Genomic DNA, 19,260 nt, shown 5'->3' on the forward strand with positions numbered 1-19,260 from the left:
CTGATAATGATTACTTTGAAGTTCATACCACATTTTCAAATACAGTATTTCACTGATTCCAAAAGATCTGAAGTTCAGATAATTTCCGTTGCATGAACTTGCTTCCCTGTCCTTCTAATCCTTCATCAGTCTTCTAACTGCCTTTTCTAAATCATTTCCTGAGTTTCTGATATTTTGCTAATTGCCTATTCTCCAACTGATTCCTAGGTTATAATCTCTCAAGCTGACTGTTGCTTCCTGGCTAGCTCTTGGCACAGGTTATCTTCTGAGGCTGCCAAGTGATTACAGCTGTCAATATTCCAGCAACATTTTTTCACAGGAAACAAAACAAAGATGAGCCAATTACTGCTAAACTACAACATCACAGCTGACACTTCACCACCCCTTCCTGGAACTAGAACAACTGACCTCAAATTCTGAGCAATCAAAAATTGGTAAGAATCTCTGCTGGCCGAGCAATTCATCAAGTTCAGTGCTGTTTGAATGTTTCTAAGCCCCTTCCTTGATGACTAGCAACTGAGAACACCAAGTAGCTCCAGTGAAAACTAACGCTGGCTCACACATCATGATGCTGATAAGAGTATGTTTAGGTCATAACAACAACAAAAAGTCTACATGGAAGGCAATAAACACATGAAAATCATCAATCTATGAGGGTACGTAACTTGTTAAAATTAAGAAGGGTTCACTTCTCCTTCTAGTAAGTAGGTCCCCCAATTCGTTAATAACGGACCTGGCACTAGCTGCCACCACACCCATTTTCAACTTCCCCCTGACCTGGTGAGGAAGGCACTTGGCGCTGTGGGCACATACGTACTTCGTGCGGCTGGCTCACTCTTGAGCTGGAAGAGCTGAGTTTCCACCTTGGACAGCTGCTGCTGCAAAGTCTCGGTGGTTTTCCTGTGTTCCTCCTGCAAGTGTCGCACTTGCTCCCGGTAGCTGTTGCGAAGGGCCTCGTTCTGGGAGGTTAGTTGGCTTACAGTCTGTGTATGTTCAGATTTCATCGTTATATTCTCAGACTGTATGGAACACAACCTGGAGACGGGAGGAACTCAGTTTACAAAACGCCATTCAGCTCTACAGGTTGGTTTGGCTTTCTCAACTTGCCTCTGCAAGCCAATTAGCCTTCAGAAGTCGAATGTATCAATCCAGTGCCTATGCAGTGTACCAGCTGGCTATGCAATCACCTGGGGAGAAATGCCGCAAGCTGCCATCGTCTAATGACATTGAGTGTTCACAGCTGCAATGAGCAACCTTAGTTGAGAAGCTGTGTTGTGTGGCACGGCTCAGATGAAAATCCCTACACAGTTCATCAGAAAATATGGTCACAATTGAGAGCATAAACTACAGCCTTAAGCATTCCACTTTTTCAAATCATCTTGTGGGATGGCCTATGTATAAATGCAAAATTACATTTTCTCTACTACACAGAAAATGTGGCAAAGAATACTTTCTTTTTGGGCCCGGTGGCGTGGCCTAGCGGCTAAAGTCCTCGCATTGAATGCCCCGGGATCCCATATGGGCGCCGGTTCTACCCGGCAGCTCCACTTCCCATCCAGCTCCCTGCTTGTGGCCTGGGAAAGCAGTCGAGGATGGCCCAATGCATTGGGACCCTGCACCCACATGGGAGACCCGGAAGAGGTTCCTGGTTCCCAGCATCGGATCGGCGTGCACCCGCCCGTTGTGGCTCACTTGGGGAGTGAAACATCGGATGGAAGATCTTCCTCTCTGTCTCTCCTCCTCTCTGTATACCCGGCTTTCCAATAATAATAAATCTTTAGGGCTGGGCCCGGACATGCCTGGGTGCGGCCTGCTTCCTTCTGGGGTGAGTACGCCGAGGGGGGAGGCCTCCGTGACTGGGCATGTCCGGGACCCACCCACCACCCTCATTGGGTGGTGGGTGAACGGGATTGGGGAGGGGCGCAACCTTGGGCCTGCAGGATTTAACCTCCGGCTGCCAGAGGCGAGCCGAGGGCTGCGGGAGAGGACGTCTAGCTCGGATCCCGAACCCAGTCCGCCATGTGCCCATGGCTCATGGCGGGCTGGGCCCGGGCGGCCAGTGCGCCATTTGGTGCCAGGCTTTGGCTGCTGGCCGCCCGGCCGGGGAGCTCTGGGGTATTGGACATCTGAATAGCTGCTGAGATAGCTCTAGAGTGACCCCACTGTTTCTGGGATCTGAGTCAATCCTAAAGATTCCCAATGCCAGTAACTCTTCCTTTGAAGAACTTCCAATCCCTTAATAATGCTGAGCTTTGAACACCTATCAAGTAAAAGATAAGCTCCGGCTTGTGTAGCAGGCTGGCACCTAATGGTCCTCGGAGCAACCACGTGCAGGTGCATGATTTACGGCTAGGAACGGTCCCAATCTGGGATGCCACAGCTGGGTTGAGGTTCCCACCAAGGGGTGTATGTGCTGGAATGGGGGCTGTGTTCTATCTAGGAAACAGTTGCAGTCACCCGAGGCACTAGTGTGGGCTGGGATTGGATGCACCAGGCTGGTTCAGATCCCAGCACCATCTGGTGTTATGGAGAAACAGGGTAGATGTGGGACTGACTAGGCTGGGTCTCAATCCCCTTCTGAGCCATGTGTGAGCTGTATGTGGGTATGGACGAGCCATGGCTGGGCTGAAACATCCAACAACAAGAACCAGAATGGGGTGAAAGCCAGCCAGGAAAAGCCACTGTTCCTGCTAGGACAGGAGGTGAACTGAGTAGGGTTGGCTCAAGAACCCCCTGGCAAGCGCAAAATCTGGCATTGGGAGGGGTTCTGATGGAGGAGCCTGGGCAACTCCTCTGGCAGGACACAGTCCCTGCAGGTAAGCGCGAGAAGCATGATTGGAAACAGCCCAGAATAGGCCATGGAAAGTTTCCCACTGGCATGCATTCGGCATGGGTCAGGAGCAGACCAGGCTGAATCAGTTCATGTCATCCTCTGGCAAATCCGATCACCAGAACAGAGTGTGGAATGGGCCGGGTTTGGTTGCGACAAAACCAGTACACATTATGGAACGCCAGGGCGTGGTTGCCTGTACTGGATATGAATGCAGCACCCATCCAGCACACGTGAGATCCAGGAAGGGAGGGGCAGAGCTGGCGGGGGGGTTAAGGGGCTGGTCCCCTCGCTGGACAACCACTCCCACTGGAGAGTGTTGGCTGGGATAGAGACAGACACGACTAAGCAAGGCTACAACACCTGTGCGCTGCATGTGGACAAGATCAGGGCCACAGCATCAGCTGGCAGAAGCTGGCACTGGGGACTAATTCTGTCGAGTCAAATCACAGGACCACCTAAAGAGTGCATAAACCGGGACAGAGAGACCTGGGAGGGAAAAAGTGGGTTCCCCCTTCTTGGGTCACTATTCCCGTGGGAGGGCATGAAAACTAGGACGGGGGCTGGGATGGCTAGATAGAGAGGTACTCAACAACATCTGTGAGGGCTGGATGGTTGAGTTGGTTAGATAAAACCAAGCTTTAATACCCATTGACAAGTACCAGAGCCAAATGGGATGGGGGACAGATTGGTCTTCTGCTACACATACTGGCAAACCAGGGTAGGGGGCGGTCTGGTGGGGGTTATTGTGGGTCGCCCCAACTAGGCTACAGCTCCCACTGGTTGATGTAAGGGCCGAACCAGACTGGACTGCAACACCCATTGGTTCCAGTGCAACTCGGGACTGAAAACAGAACCAACACAGCAATTGCAACCACCAGCTGATCAGGGTGATGGACTGTGCCGGGCCCTGTGCTTGCTAGAACATACAAGAATCTGGTCTGGGAATACCTCAAAGTATCTTTGGAGATCTCCCCACTTGAACTGCTGGACTCAGAATTCTAACCAAGAAAAGACAGAAGACAGAATAGGACAATCATTCATCTCAGCTACATGTTGGCAGCGAAATATGGGACAAATGGAGACTTCATGATGGACCATATCAATCAGTGGACCACCTCATCGAGCGAAACTGGCAGTGACTCATAACTGGAGAACTATTAACTCCACTTGAGCACATATCTCAGAGCATGCCCCACATCCGGGACTTGGGGTGGGCGGGAAACCGGGTGGGGCTTCTCCCTCAATATCCCCTTTTACCTCAGATACATGATGGAAACAATATGGACATAATAGCATTGCCCACCTCCCTATCCCCCTGAACCTTTTTTTTTTTTTTTCTTTTTTTCTTCTCTTTCTTGATTTTCCTTCAACTATAGTTAACTATGTAAAGATTGTCAACAACAATACAATAAAATGGATTATAAAAAAAAAAAATAATAAATCTTTAAAAAAAAAAGCAAATAAAAAAAATTAAAAAAAAAAAGAATACTTTCTTTTGACTCATAAAGCAAACCTCAAATAAAGCTAGTTTTAGCCTAACAGTTCAGAAGGCTGCCTTGTGCCTGGTTCAACTCTCAGCTTTAGCCCACTTCCAACTACCCATCAATGCAGTCCCCGCGAGGACCTACAACTTGGTAACCACCACTTCGATGTAGTTTTATATGTTTGGTTTTGCTAAAAAGTACATTTCCTGCTTTTATTCACTCCCAACTTCCGGTAGCACAAAATGCTAATTCCAGGGCTATCTAAATGCTATCAACATTTTGAATGTAACTTGTCAAGGTTCCCAAATATTTTCTATCCACAGCATAAGCTAAAAACAGAATTTTGTAGCTGGAGAGAGAAATGAAAGATGTTTTAGAAAGGGCATCTTAATTGCTAAGTTCATAATTAATAAGTCAGCAAATGTGAGAGGAGTTATGTAAAGTTTTTTTTGCATGTTGTTCACTATCCAGCAAGAAAGTAAAGGAGGGGTCACTTACATCACAATTTTCTAAAGTAGATACAGTATATTTAGAATTAGGATAATGCTTCTAATCTAGTTTCTGGTGACACTTGAAAATTCAAGTACTTGGAAGACAGAGGCTCGAACCCGTTTCCTGGTCTTGGCTGCTCCGAGGGAAATTCACTTTTCTATCCAAGTTGTTACTGAGGTATTTGTATTAGCTAGGTTTTCTGGGTAATACAAATACTAACGCACCTCAAAAAAAAAAAAAAAGCACAATGAAATATTAACTGCATTTCAAAAAGAACAGAATAATTGAAGGAAAGGCCATTTCTTCATAAGGGAAGAGGTGGTTAAGAACACTACATTTTTAACACTTCTGAAGAAGAGGGCAAGGGCCCCACGCCCGAAGCACAGGTGTTTGGCTGCCACCTGAGATCATTCTGGAATGCCCGGGATCCAGTCTTCTCTCCGTTTCAGATCTAACTCCTCCCCAGTGAGCTCCTTGGAAGACACTGGATGATGGCTCAAGTACTTGGGTCTCTATTACGCATGAGAGACGTGGATGAGTTCCTGGCTCCAACCTGACCCGGTCCTGGCTGCTGAAGGCCTTTGGGGCACGAACCAGCAGATGGGCGGAAGATCTCTCTCTGTGTCTATTGTTTTCCCGAGTAGCTCAAAGTCATCACTTCAACATATGTTTTCAAAATGTGTAAGAAATTCCTGATCCCGCCATTAATTACGCATCATTATATATAACTTCATGTTACAATAATTCCTAGCAATAGGGAGTTAGAAAATTGGTAAATCTCTCCTTAAACTTTTGGTTTACATGATTAACATATAAGTTATACTATTAAACACAATTGTATAAGCCAAGGAAGCCCAAGAGTTTCACTTTTCAGGTTAATAAGATGTAGCGTTTAATAAGTGCATCCTAATGCCCTTGATGAAAGATGCTACAAGAATTCTTTTCCTTGGCTTAAGAACACTAGCATAGATTACTAGTTCAGCATTTCTTGTTCATAACGATCGACTGGCTCTGCCATTAGTTCTAATGTCTAAAGCATTATAATGAAGAGGTGAAGGCAGAGTTGCATTCTTTTCAGCCGGCATTTGCTGCTTGAATGTTTTCCGTTAGAAATGAAGTAAAAGGATTGCTATTTGACACCTACATTGAGAATAAGTTTTTTTTCCCCCCTCTCAAGAGTTCATCTGCTGGTTGGTTCCACAAATGGCTGCAACCGCCAGGGTGGGGACAGGCTAAGTCAGGAGAACAAAACTTGTTTGTGTTTCCCACACGGGAGGCGGGGGTGCAAGCACTGTGCCAATCTGCTATTTTCTCAGGCATATTAGCGGGGAGCTCTTTGGAAGGCAGGGTAGCCAGGACTTGGACTGGCATCATACGGATGCTATCACTGCAGCTTGACTCATGTCACAACACTGGACCCAGGTTACAAGATTTTTTTTTTTTTTTAAAGAAACAACTTGGCCCTGGAGTGCAGGAGAGGCAGAATACTAAATGGACATGGTTTCTGAAACACTACATACAAAAGCAATCCAGAAGGTAAGCTTTAAGGTGGAGAGAACATAGTCAAAGTCTTCAGAACTGTTTCTTTTTCTTTTCTTTTTTAAAAAATAATATTTATTGGAGCCAGTATTGTGGTGTAGCAGATAAAGAAACCACCTATGGGGCCCAGTGCGATAGCATAGCAGCTAAAGTCCTCACCTTGCACACGCCCCGGGATCCCAAATGGGTGCCAGTTCTAATCCCAGCAGCCCTGCTGCCCATCCAGCTCCCTGCTTGTGGCCTGGGAAAGCAGTCGAGGATGGCCCAAAGCCTTGGAACCCTGCACCTGCGTGCGAGACCTGGAGGAGGTTCCTGGCTCCTGGCTTAGGATCGGCACAGCACTGGCCATTGTGGTCACTTGGGGAGTCACTCATCGGATGGAAGATCTTCCTCTCTGTCTCTCCTCCTCTCTGTATATCTGACTTTCCAATAAAAATAAACTCTTTTTTTTTTTTTAAAGACACCCCCTATGTTGCTAGCATATCATATTGGTGCTGGTTTGGGAACAAGCTGCTCTGATTAAGATGTATCTCCCTGCTAACGTGCCTGGGGAAAACAGTACTGGATAGCTCAAGTGCCTAGGTGCTTGAACCCATCTGGAAGACCTGCAACAGGCTTCTGGTTGCTGGCTTTGGCCTGGTCGTTGTAGCCAATGGGGAGTGGACCAGACGGAGGGTCTCTATGTCTCTTCCTCTTTCTCTGTAACTTTGATTTTCACATAAATATATACATCCTCAAAATGCAATATTTACTTACCTGAGAGGCAAAGTGACAGAGAGCCTCTGTCTGTGACTGCTTTCCAAATGCCTGCAATGGCGAGGGCTGGGCCAGGCCAAAGCCAGGAGACCGGAGGGCCACCTGTGCCTTCCAAGTGGTTGGCAGGGATGCCAGTCCTTGGGTACTCATCTGCTACCCCCCAAGATGTGAGTAGGAAGCTAGATCTGAAGTGGAGCCAGGATTCAAACTGGCACTCTGGGATAGGACGTAGCTGTCCCAAGCAGTAGTTTAACCTGTCTTGCCACAATACCTACCCATTCCTGATTTTCAAATTTGCATCCCGTGTAACAACAAATCAGAAATTCCAACGGGGCAGCACACTGCTGCCTGGTACAAACACTGACGGCACTGCCAGGAATCTTACTTTTCCCGAAGCTCGGCCTCTTTGGACACAGTTTCTTGCAGCATCCGGTTATGCCTTTCCAACAGAGCATCATGCTCAGACTGGAGCGCCTGAAGTTCAGACACGTTGACCTGTAAGTTATTCTGGCTCTCTTGCAATTTAATTTTTAGTTGGTCAATCAGCATTTCCAGGTGTTGTCTAAAACAAAACAACACAAAAACCAGTTTAAAAATTGTTTCGAAAAACGTAAACACAGTTTTGTGGTTTTAAGTATATTTTAACCCTTTAAACGTTCAATGTGATATTTGTGCTAAAAGTAAGATTTTAAAGGACATACAATGAACAGAAGAATTCAGAGACCAAATTTACAGCAGATGTTATAGTCACGTTTTAAATCTCAAACACTTCAAATGTTAAAAAACTCATTAGAAAGTAGATACAGGGCCCGGTGGCGTGGCCTAGTGGCTAAGGTCCTCGCATTGAATGCCCCGGGATCCCATATGGGCGTCGGTTCTAATCCCGGCATCTCCACTTCCCATCCAGCTCCCTGCTTGTGGCCTGGGAAAGCAGTCGAGGACGGCCCAAAGCCTTGGGACCCTGAACCCATGTGGGAGACCCGGAAGAGGCTTCTGGCTCCTGGCTTTGGATCGGCACAGTACCGGCTGTTGTGGACATTTGGGTAGTGAATCATCGGACGGAGAATCTTCCCCTCTGTCTCTCCTCCTCTCTGTATATCTGACATTGTAATAAAAAATATATATATATTAAAAAAAAAGTAGATACAGAATAGATGATGAGAGAGAGAGTGAGAGAATTTCCATTTGCTTACTCCCAAACACCCCCAACAGCCAGGCCGGACCAGGCTGACACTAAGCCAGGAAGTTAGTCTGGGTCTCCCACTGGGGCTCCTGGGTGGTAGGGACCCAACTGCCTGGGCCCTTAGCTGCTCTCCCCTGCAGTGCGCATGACCAGGAAGCCAGAAGAAGAACTGAGTCAGGATGCCACTGTCAGAACTGTAGTATGTGATACAGGTATCCCAAGTAGCAGCTCGAAAGCCGCAACAAATGCATGTCTCTGAATTGTTATCTTAAAAAAATATATAAACAGAATAGACTATCAAATGCCATCAAAATAGCTACTAAAAGTTGGTGTGAAAGCTCAATTGGCTAATCCTCCACCTTCAAGCGCTGGCATCCCATTCAGGTGCCAGTTTGTGTTTCAGCTGCTCTACTTCCCATCCAGCTCCCTGCTTGTGGCCTGGGAAAGCAGCAGAAGATGGCCCAAAGCCTTGGGACCCTGCACCCATATGGGAGACCCAGAAGAGGCACCTGGCTCCTGGCTTTGGATGGGCTCAGCTCCAGCCATTGCGACCCAGTTGTAGAATGAGACAGGGATGTTTCTGTATCTCTTCTCTGTAAATCTGCCTTTCCAATAAAAAGGAATAAACCAAACCAAACCAAAAACAGCTACCTTTTGTGGACTAGCCCTGTGGTCAGCAGGTACAGATGCTGAGCACAATGTCAGCGTCTCTCACAGACACTGGTTTGAGTCTCAGCTTCTTCACTTCCTATCCAGCTCCTTGCTAACGGCTTGGAAAAAAATAGCAGGTCACAGCCGGCTCCTTGACTCCTTGAACCCATGTGAGAGGTCTGGAAGAAGTTCCTGGCTCGCTCAACCCTAGCAGTTGCAGCCATTTGGGGAGTGAGCCGACTGACAGATGAGCTCTCTCTCTTATCTCTCTGTAACTGCCTTAAGTAAATAAAAAGAAATCTTAAAAAAACAAACTTCCCCAGCTGAGGGCAACATCCTAGGTTGCATGGTACCCAGGGAAATGTTACATGATTGGGAGAAAAGCAGCTAATAGCTGGCGAGCATCTTGAGCCTGGTTAATGCCAAATTTGTGTTAACTATACCCGTGTGCCGGCATAGCCATCTATTCTTTTTTATTCTTCAAGATGTGTGTGTGTGGTGATGGGGGAGCGGGGGCGGTGCAGATGCCGGCACACCAACAGACGGGGTTGGGGACCCTCTTGAGAGTGTGTGGGCCCTAGTTAATTAAGGCAGTCAGGGCCCCAGGCTGCCATGGCACACTGCCACAGGACCAGGCTTGGGGACTTATGGGTATGGGGGCTGTGGACTGCTCAGGGAAGCAGGTCTAGAGATATGAGGGAGGGAGGCTTGTGGATGGAGAACATGACAGGAGAGGACTTCCACCAACCGGGCTACTGTTCTTGCAGGTAAACGAGGGGGCTGAGACCAGGTGGTTTGGAGGGAAACTGGAGAATCTTTTGGGGCCAAACCAATATACCCCCAACATGGGAGACCTGAGTTGGGATTGTTGGTATCAACCACGGCCTACAAGAAAACACAAAAGCCATGGCTGGGGGCCTGTGGGGCTTGACCACAGTACCCGCCAGTGAGTGTTAGGGCAGGGTTGGACCACGTTAGCTTGGGCCATGACACTAACCAGCTCATAAGAGAACCGAATTACCTTGAAAGTGTAAGATCCAGGCTGGGAGTGGGCCCAGTAGGCAAACTGTGGGCACCTCTCTGATGGGCTGCAACTGCCACTGGTGAGCATGTGAACCAGGGTTGGGGGCAGGCCTGGCTGGAGAGGTTGTAGCACCCACTGGCATGAGTGTGAGCTGGATAGTGAAATCAGTTGGGTAGAGCTAGGCTCCAAAGCCCAGTGATGTGTACAAGAGCTGAATGGGATAGGGGTACACTGGAGCAGTCTGCTGCACATACAGGCAAGCACAGGAACTAGGGCTGGGGGGGTGTTACTGGGGGCTGCTCCATCTAGGCTGCAGTTTCTGCTGGTGTATATGAGGGCTGAGTATGTGGCAGGCAGGGTTAGGCTGGCCAGCAGCATCCACTGGTTTGCATATACGATGGAGCTAGGGACAAAATTGATCAGGCGACCGTAACCACCTGTGTGTGCATGGGCTGATGGGGGCGATGGACTGAGCTGGACTCCATGCTGGCCGGCACATACAGGAGTCAGGCTGGGGTCACCTCTAGCAGATTTCTTCGGAGACCCCGTCCAACTGGATCACTGGATTCAAAAATCCAACCATGGTGAAAATCCCAGGATCTCTAGCCTAACCCTGGAGTACATGTGTCTGAACTGGGTCTCCTCAGTTGTTGGAGCGAACAGCATGTCCCGATGCTCATGGGGCACATGACAGCCGGTTCGCTGAGGCCTGTAGAACAAACACCATGGAGGGCAGAACAAACTGGACAGCTTTCCCAGATGAGTATCTGGGCGAATCGAGATTCTAAGGTGAACTGTCAGCCAAAGGATCTTGGAAGGGTTTCCTCAACCTTGGAGCAACGAAATGAACAGAATCTCAGAATGATCAACACCACTTGAGCAGTATCCTCAGAACTTGCTCCATGTAGGGGACCCTGGGATGACACTGAGTGGCCTTCCCCCTTTCCTGGGTGCTGATGCAAGTGGATTGCTGCGAGCGGCCCTCTCCCCTTCTCTCTCCACTTCCCGCAGACACCAGCAGAAAACGGAGATTGGAGGCGTTTGTCTCATCTACTGCCCCCCATGCCCTTGACCCTCCCCATCCTACCTGGTGCTCCACATGGGCATGCATCCCTCTAAACTATGTAAACATCATCAAACATGAAATGAACTTCTTATTAAAAAATAGCTATCTGCTATATCTATGTTCTTAGCAAACAAAAAACAACAACAACAAAACGACACGGCAGAGTTCTAAGGTAACAATTCGTGGAGCAGCCTGGACTCAAACTGGCGCTCACGTGAGATGCTGATTGATGCCACAGGTGGAGGTTTATCTTGCCACTCCATGGTCCCTGCACCTGCTTCCTTGGCGTGTAAGCAGTTTTACCTTTCTTGTTTCGCCGCCTCAGTCTCACTCTGAGATACGGATTTATTTTTCTGTTGCTTGAGGACATTATGGACTCGGACTTTGTAGCTCTCAAATTCAGAGGTTACAGTGGCTTGTTCTGCCTGGAACACCGAAGAGAGACAAGATGTTGTCTTCTATCACATCACCTTTTAACTTTTAGAGATTACCAAGTTCAGATGAAATCTTGTTTTTGAAAAATAGGGAAAAACAGGGCCCGGCACGATAGCGTAGTGGTTAAAGTCCTCGCCTTGAACGTGCCGGGATCCCATGTGGTCGCCGGTTCTAATTCCGGTGGTCCTGCTTCCCATCCAGCTTCCTGCTGGTGGCCTGGGAAAGCAGTCGAGGACAATCCAAAGCCTTGGGACCCTGGATCCGTGTGGGAGGCCCAGAAGAAGCTCCTGGCTCCTGGCTTAGGACCGGCTCAGCTCCAGCTGTTGCAGCCACTTGGGGAAGTAAAACATCAGACAGAAGATCTTTCCCTCTGTCTCTCCTCCTCTCTGTATATCTGCTTTCCAATAAAAATAAATAAATCTTAAAAAAGAAAAAAGAAAAATAGGGAAAAATAGCTGACACTGTTTCAGGCCCCGATTAATCTTTGTAAGAATTATTCTGTGTTGGGCCCGGCAGCGTGGCCTAGCGGCTAAAGTCCTCGCCTTGAACGCGCCAGGATCCCATATGGGCGCCGGTTCTAATCCTGGTAGCTCCATTTCCCATCCAGCTCCCTGCTTGTGGCCTGGGAAAGCAGTCGAGGACGGCCCAAAGCTTTGGGACCCTGCACCCGTGTGGGAGACCTGGAACAGGTTCCTGGTTCCTGGCTTAGGATCAGAACAGCATCGGCCGTTGTGATCACTTGGGGAGTGAATCATCGGATGGAAGATCTTCTTCTCTGTCTCTCCTCTCTGTATATCTGACTTTCCAATAAAAATAAATAAATCTTTAAAAAAAAAAAAGAAGTATTCTGTGTTGCTTTTTTAGGTTTTTGAATTTTGTCTGATAAGAGAGATTTTTAGCATGCTTTCTACTCTGGTAAATTAATTTACCACTTGCATATTTTATAATCACACTGTTGGCTTGGAACTTTATATAAACATGTCTCACAACTGTCCTCCCCCACATCTGCCATGTTTAATAATTCTGAATGCAAACATAAAGTTCAGCACGAGACATTTATGGAGTGTGAGACCTGGTTCTAACATAAAGGGGATATGATCTTTGCCTTTTTACAAGAACTTTCAAGGCAGGAACAGATCACAGGACCAGGAAAAGATCTGTTTAATTAAACTCATTCTCTGCCCACAACAGTGGAAATCCCATCCAAAACCTTAATCAAATATTTCTGAATGAAGGCATGCAGTTGATCTTGGCTTACATAACTACTTCAACATACTTATCACCGGTTTGCTTCCTGTGATGCCAAGCAAATAATGAAATCACTTCTGCATTCATTTCTTCTTTCACAAAGCAGCAGGGCAGTGCTTTGCGGAAAGCAGCCTGGAGCCTCCCTATCCTTGTCTCGGTGCAAATGCCACTCAAAGACCCAGGCATTATCATGCTTCCGAAGTGGAATTCCTATCCTAACGTACCTAGAGGCATGAGTCACAAAGTTCAAGATCAGTGTTATAACTATTTGCCCAGTCATTTGAAGCGCAGTTTTTTTTTTTTTTTTTTAAAAAGGCCTATTTTATAGCCAAGCATACCTGGACAGGAGTAGCCCCTCTCACTGGACAACACATTGTGCCCAGTTGTTTTGCTTATTGAAGACAGGAATACAGGCCTTCCCAGACACTCTTTCAGAATGTTATTTTATAAATCATTTAGGCTCTCAGGAGGAATTGTGACATTTTTCTAACAGAAAAGCCTCACAAGTAACTGATTTCTTATATTCATAAATTCAAAAGAGCACCCTCAGTTTTGGCCCGAGACACACATTTATTTTTCTGTTATCTTAAAATGCTATGAATGTGAACTCGACAGCTCCTAAATTCAGAATTCATAGCAGCTTGTCCTGCCAGCAATGTTTGAGCGAGAAATAATGTGTTCATTTTCTAAAAAGATTTATTTTTATTGGAAAGGCAGAGGTACAGAGAGAGAGACAGAGATCTTTCATCTGCTGCTTTACTCTCCAAATGGACAAAATGGCCAGAGTTGGAGCCAGGAGCTTCTTCTGAGTCTTGCATGGGGCATGTGGGTGCAGGTGCCAGAACCTGGGCACCTAAGCCAGCCTATGCTGCTTGCCCAGGACATAAGCAAGAAGCTGGAGTAGAAATGGAGCAGCCAGGACTTGAACTGAAACCCAAAGGGGATACCAAATCTGCAGGCAGAGGCTTAGCTTGCTATACTGCCACACTAGCCCCTAATGGTTTTCTTTATAGGAAAGGATGTGGAAGTGATGAGCATGGGGTGAGGGCTGGAGGCAGATGACCTGAGCCAGGTGCGCATCTAACACGTGCTCTCGGCTGGGCGCTGGAGGACTCACCTTAGCAGTGCGGTTCTCTTCCTCAAGTGCTACCACTTTCTGCTGGTAGGCCCTCAGTGTGCGCTGGTGCTGCTCCACAGACGTCTTCAGGTGCTCATGAATTTTGTGTTTCTCTGATGTGATTTCAGCCAGCTGAATCTAGGGACGGGGGCGGGGGTGGTGAGAAGCTTTCAATGTAGCTCAAGTAAATCTGATCTTCCTTGGGTCAAGAGACTTTCCTAAGACATAAACCTGAGGTTTGAGACTAAGGTATACACCAAGCTAATATCATTAAATAGCACAAAATCTATTTCTAAAAATTTAGAGAGGCAGAGAGAGCAGGTAAGTAAGTTCCCACCCACTGGCTTAATTTCCAAAAGCTTGCAACATCATGGGAATTGGGAACGCATTTCACTGAGGGCGGCAGGGACCCCGCTGTGGGCGGCAGGGACCCTATTCCTGCAGTCACCCCTGCTGCCTCCCAGGGTGTGCAGTAGCAGGAAGGCAGAACCAGGAGCCGAGATGAGAATCAAACTTGGGCACTCCAATATGTGGCACAGGTGTCTTAACCACCCGCCAAATGTCCACATAACATTTCTATTTATTATTTTGCAAAAGTAGAAACAACATAAGCAGAACATAATCCACACAATTTTAATTAAAATAATGTTAACTAGAATGTAATTACACAAAATCTCAGGTTACACGTTTAATTATATTTTGGACTAAAGTGTATTGCAGTGTATTCTCAAAAGCAAGAAAATACTAAATCTTGAGTTAAAAGAGGTATGTCCCAGTTATAGGCGAAACTCAACTTACTGTTTTTACTGCCTCCAAACGTTGAGAAAATTTTTAAAATATTCTCATGGGACAAATCATTATGGGATTATTGAAATAATCTGTAATTGCTGCTGTCCTATGTGGAAATCACTTTTTGTGCAAAGAGCCTTACTTTATAGACTTCCACTTGCTGTTGGCTGGCCTCCAGCTCCCCCTTTAGAGACGCTTCACGCAGTAAGTGGTCGGCCTCCTAAAGAATCGAGAATCTTGATTAAATTACAAAAGAAGCTGTTTCTGGAAGTTAACTAAGAATAAATACTAAAATATAAAACCGAGAAAAAATATATATACCGCTTGTTTGGAATCCGCCAGCTCTTTCTTTGTTTTCACAAGCAATTGCTTGATTTTGGCGTTTTTTTCTTCATATTGTTGGACAGAAGTCTGCAGTAAAGCTAACATGAGAAATTATTTCAGTAGATGAAAGAATTTTGACGACTGGATTAAATACATGAAGACAAGACTTTCCTTTTTTTTTTTTTGAACTTACCCGTAGGACTAGTTTTAGCTTTTTGTTGAGTATTTCAAACTTGTTTGACAATTGTGAAAACCATTTAAAAAACTCCACTGCACCCAGCATCTAGCTTGCACAAGTCTCACACATATTTCATCTGTATTATTTCGTGCTCACCCAGAGCCAGCTAAGTGTGGCCTACAGGCTACTTCCACGAATATGGCTCTACTGGAAAACACCATTCTCATTCATTTAAACACTGTCCATGGCTGCACCTGGGTCACAAAGGCAGGTTCAAGGAATCATGACAGAGGCTGTGCGGCTCAGGAAGTATGTCAAGTCGGCCCAGTACGCAGAGCGGTTGTTACTGGAATCTGACTTCCACTTCCCCTTTGGACTACCTTAAAGCCAATCTATGCACATGTAAACTTCAGCATGGAACACCAAAGGCATGCTATACTTCCTTCTAAAAGATGAGGATTTCCATGGCTAAGAAACGCCTCAAAAGAGATGCTGCGTATTTCTAATCACATCATGTTTTCTGACAGTAACTCAGATACAACTGTTTTGTAGGAGGGATTATTAGTACAAAATAGTTCACTGACAGATTTAAAAATGCTAAAAAAAATCATTTTTTTAAGAATACAAAGATGATCAAGTATGTGTAAGTGAATCCATGTTTAGACCTTAGGGAGCCAACAGCAGCCTAGAGGTCGTATCTACCGGTGAGACCTTTTGTGAAACCAATCAGGAGTACACGAGGCAGACACATGGGCTCTTACCATCCAGTTTTACACAAACAGTGGGTTTGATTCCTGGTCTCGATCAACTGAGAGTGCTATGTAACTGTGCTGCTCAAACTTCTTACGAGTGATGATGTGTTTTACCAAGTTAAACTGGCATCAGCACATAAACTCACGCATACACATAAGATACTGCCTGACAAATAGGAACAGGAACACCTTATCTATACTTGTTAGGAACCTAGTTCAGTTATCTCCTGGCAACCATTTACCTACTTCTAAAAAGCATTTTATGATACACAAATTATACAAGAAGCCTTACTAAGTACTTGCTAAGTTGAGTGCCTAAATCAAACATATAATTTAATTATGGGATCACATTTCACGAGAAAATGTAAAGCAAATATAAAACGAGGCTATGGAGATCTACATGGATGAAGGTTGTAGCCACGTTATGAGGGACAACAGAGTGGCATTCCAGAACAGGAAACATTTTGAGATGATAAAAGATTCCAAAAACTAAGAGGCGAGATGAGATGAGGCGGGTGGGGCGGGGTATGAGGGAGATGGGAAAGTGGATGGACAGCAGGGAAAGGCGTGGAAGGAAGAGAAACAGATGAAATACACTTGTGGAAAAATGTCTAAGGAAAAATTCATAGCCCTCCTTGCCTGTGAGAACAGGGAGAATTAAGTTGCAAAGTTAGTGGAGGTCAAATGACGGAGAGTTTTAGATGCAGATGTGCGCATGTCCATTGGGCTGAGTCAGCTCCTCCTGTCCCCTTTGTCCTCATCCCCTTTCTGGGGCATGGAACACTGTCCAGTTGCCTCTCTTTTTCTTTCTTTCTTTCTTTTTTTTGCTTTTTAGGATTTTTTTTTTTATTAGGCAGATTTACAGAGAAAAGGAGAAACAGAGAGAAAGACTTTCCATCCACTGGGTCACTCCCCAAGTGGCCACAATGGCCAGAGATGAGCTGATCTAAAGGCAGGAGATTCTTCCGGGTCTCCCACCTGTGTGCAGGGTCCCAAGGCTTTGGATTGTCCTCTACTGCTTTCCCAAGTCACAAGAAGGGAGCTGGATAGGAAGTGGGGCAGCCAGGACACAAACTGGCATCCATATGGGATTCTGGAGCGTGCAAGGCAAGGATTTAGCCACTAGGCTACTGTGTCAGGGCCATTTCTACAACGCTTTAGCCCAGCCTTCCAAACCTTGGCTGTCACGAAGCTGGCGACTTTCCCAGACACTACTTCCTTCCAATTAATCTGATACAATAGACAGAAGCCTTCCCTCCTGTCTTCCAAAATGAGCCAAACGTTATTTTCCTAATCATATTTCACTTCTCTAACAGCTCTACTCCGTTTCCTCTGAAGTTCTGCTTAGACTGTGGTTGCAGAACATGTCATTTGCCAATCTTTGTTTTCTCTCCAAATCTTACTTTTCAGAGGTATCTTGATCCAGCCACTGATATTCTGGTCTACACAGCCTTTCTCCTTGGAGTTCCTACCACTTACTGACTGTACCACACTTATCCTCCAGTTATCAGTGAGCAGAGGGGGCCTTCTCAATTACCACCCCCACCCCCCAGTACCGAGACCGTCTTCAAGCTAGCTGACTTAAAATGTACAGATTCTGAGAGGTCAAGACAGTGCTCGGACGACCACATCCCACATCAGGGTTTGGATGTGAGTGACTCCTGGCTTCATTCCTGATTCCAGCTTCATGCTAACACAGTCTGGGAAGCAGCAGCTCAATTACCACCTGACCTGGGTTCCTGGGTCTTGACTCCGCCCAGTACCCAGACATTTGGGGAGTGAGTTAGCAGATGGCAGCTATGTCTCTCTCTGCTTCTTAAATAAACAAATTCAAAAATAAAAAAGAAGGACTGATTAACAAAAAGGAAATGCTTGCACAGCTGCCTTGCTCAATTTGTACTAAGAACTTAACTCAGATACTGTATTTGCCAAGAAAATTCAATTACTCAAATATTCCAGATGTCATCCTTGACTAAAGGGAGATAATCACTTGAATTCAGGACTGGTCTCTCAGCTCGCTCTTGGCTGTCATTTGGCCACCAGCTAACGATGAAGTGTGCGCATGAAGCAATCATGGAGGACTTGCTGTTTGTGACCTCTGAGGATATTACTGGGAATACGAGTTCACAATTCCAATGGTTTAAACTAAAGTTCAAGGCGCACATGAAAGCTTTGGAAAGGACAGTTTAGGTGCCCACATGTGAAGACAGATTCAGTGCCAATGGGATGAGGCTTTCCACAATGCCCTACAAGCTCTGCCTGACATACAGGTTAGGATTGGGTTCTTGATCACACACTGTTCCTTTTGTAAAAATGTTCTCCCACACGTCAGTGAGTTAGTGAGGGACACTCACAGTAAAGTGTCCACCTGGCTAAGCAGTTGTTTCTCCCCAGGCCTCTTTTTTTTTTTTTTTTAAAGATTTATTTCATTTTTATTACAAAGTCAGATATATTGAGAGGAGGAGAGAGAGAGAGGAAGTGGAGCTGCTGGGATTAGAACCAGCGGCCATATGGGATCAAGGCAAGGACCTTAGCCACTAGGCCACGCTGCCGAGCCCTCCCCAGGCCTCTTTTATAGGAACTTTTCCCAGAGGCGCCACTTCACTCTAAGCCACAGAGCTCCTCCCTGGCTAAAGCAGTATCCCGCTGGCTGGCATAACCACCTGTAGAGGCAGACCACTGCTGCTGTGTAGCTCATGCAGCCATAAGGCCTAGAATATTTAAACTTCCTGCATAGCTGTTGCTTCTAAGACACAGCCTGCTGGGACAACTGCTCGTTCACGTACAGCCCTTCCACTGTGAACTAAACTCTGTGGCTCTTCTCTCCAGCCTCTCAGGGGGTGTGCATCTCAAAGTACAGTAAGAGCAAAACCTTACCAACGCGTTACTGCTAAACCAAAATTAGTTGCGCAGTGTATCTTGTCATGCCAAACACCTGTTACACTCATATATGCTGAGCTTACACCTGACCCCACCCAAAGTCCATTTCATTTATATATTCAATCAGTGTATCACCCCAACCCAATAGAGGCTGAGCAAACTGGGAGGGGTCCGATCCTCCCTAATGAAGCTGCTTTCACTCCTGTGTGTGTGCTATCTCTTTACCTCCTTAACCTGTTCCGTTCTTGCATTCTGTGTCTCTGCTTTGAATTCACCTCTCATGCTGAGAAACTGGAATACATTTAGCAGCGGAGTCTCCGCACCCGCATCAGGAAGAGATTGCTTCTCCCAAGCACCAGGCTTACTTGCTTGTTACAGACACCATAAGCCTTGTAAGCCTCGTAGCTCAGTGTTCCTTCTCTACACTGGCTTCTAGGAGCTCACCACTACACTGGTGAGATCGTAGCGAAGGCACAGGTTTACAGGATGTCCACCTCATGTTTTGATCT

The 19,260-nt window shown here is 46.3% G+C and overlaps 1 protein-coding gene across 1 annotated transcript in view; it reads right to left on the reverse strand.

Moving 5' to 3' along the window:
• The window catches only part of GCC2 (GRIP and coiled-coil domain containing 2), a 67,071-nt gene that overhangs the window by 18,417 nt on the left and 29,394 nt on the right, over nucleotides 1–19,260 (reverse strand). The window contains exons 14-19 of the mRNA XM_004597665.2: nucleotides 14,939–15,039; nucleotides 14,760–14,837; nucleotides 13,829–13,966; nucleotides 11,332–11,453; nucleotides 7,490–7,666; nucleotides 818–1,035 (exon numbers count right to left, since the gene is read on the reverse strand). Coding sequence (XP_004597722.2) covers nucleotides 818–1,035; nucleotides 7,490–7,666; nucleotides 11,332–11,453; nucleotides 13,829–13,966; nucleotides 14,760–14,837; nucleotides 14,939–15,039 — 834 coding nt within the window. The remainder of the gene's footprint in view (nucleotides 1–817; nucleotides 1,036–7,489; nucleotides 7,667–11,331; nucleotides 11,454–13,828; nucleotides 13,967–14,759; nucleotides 14,838–14,938; nucleotides 15,040–19,260) is intronic.

Source organism: Ochotona princeps, chromosome 26, assembly GCF_030435755.1.
Source record: "Ochotona princeps isolate mOchPri1 chromosome 26, mOchPri1.hap1, whole genome shotgun sequence".
Classification (NCBI taxonomy): domain Eukaryota; kingdom Metazoa; phylum Chordata; class Mammalia; order Lagomorpha; family Ochotonidae; genus Ochotona; species Ochotona princeps.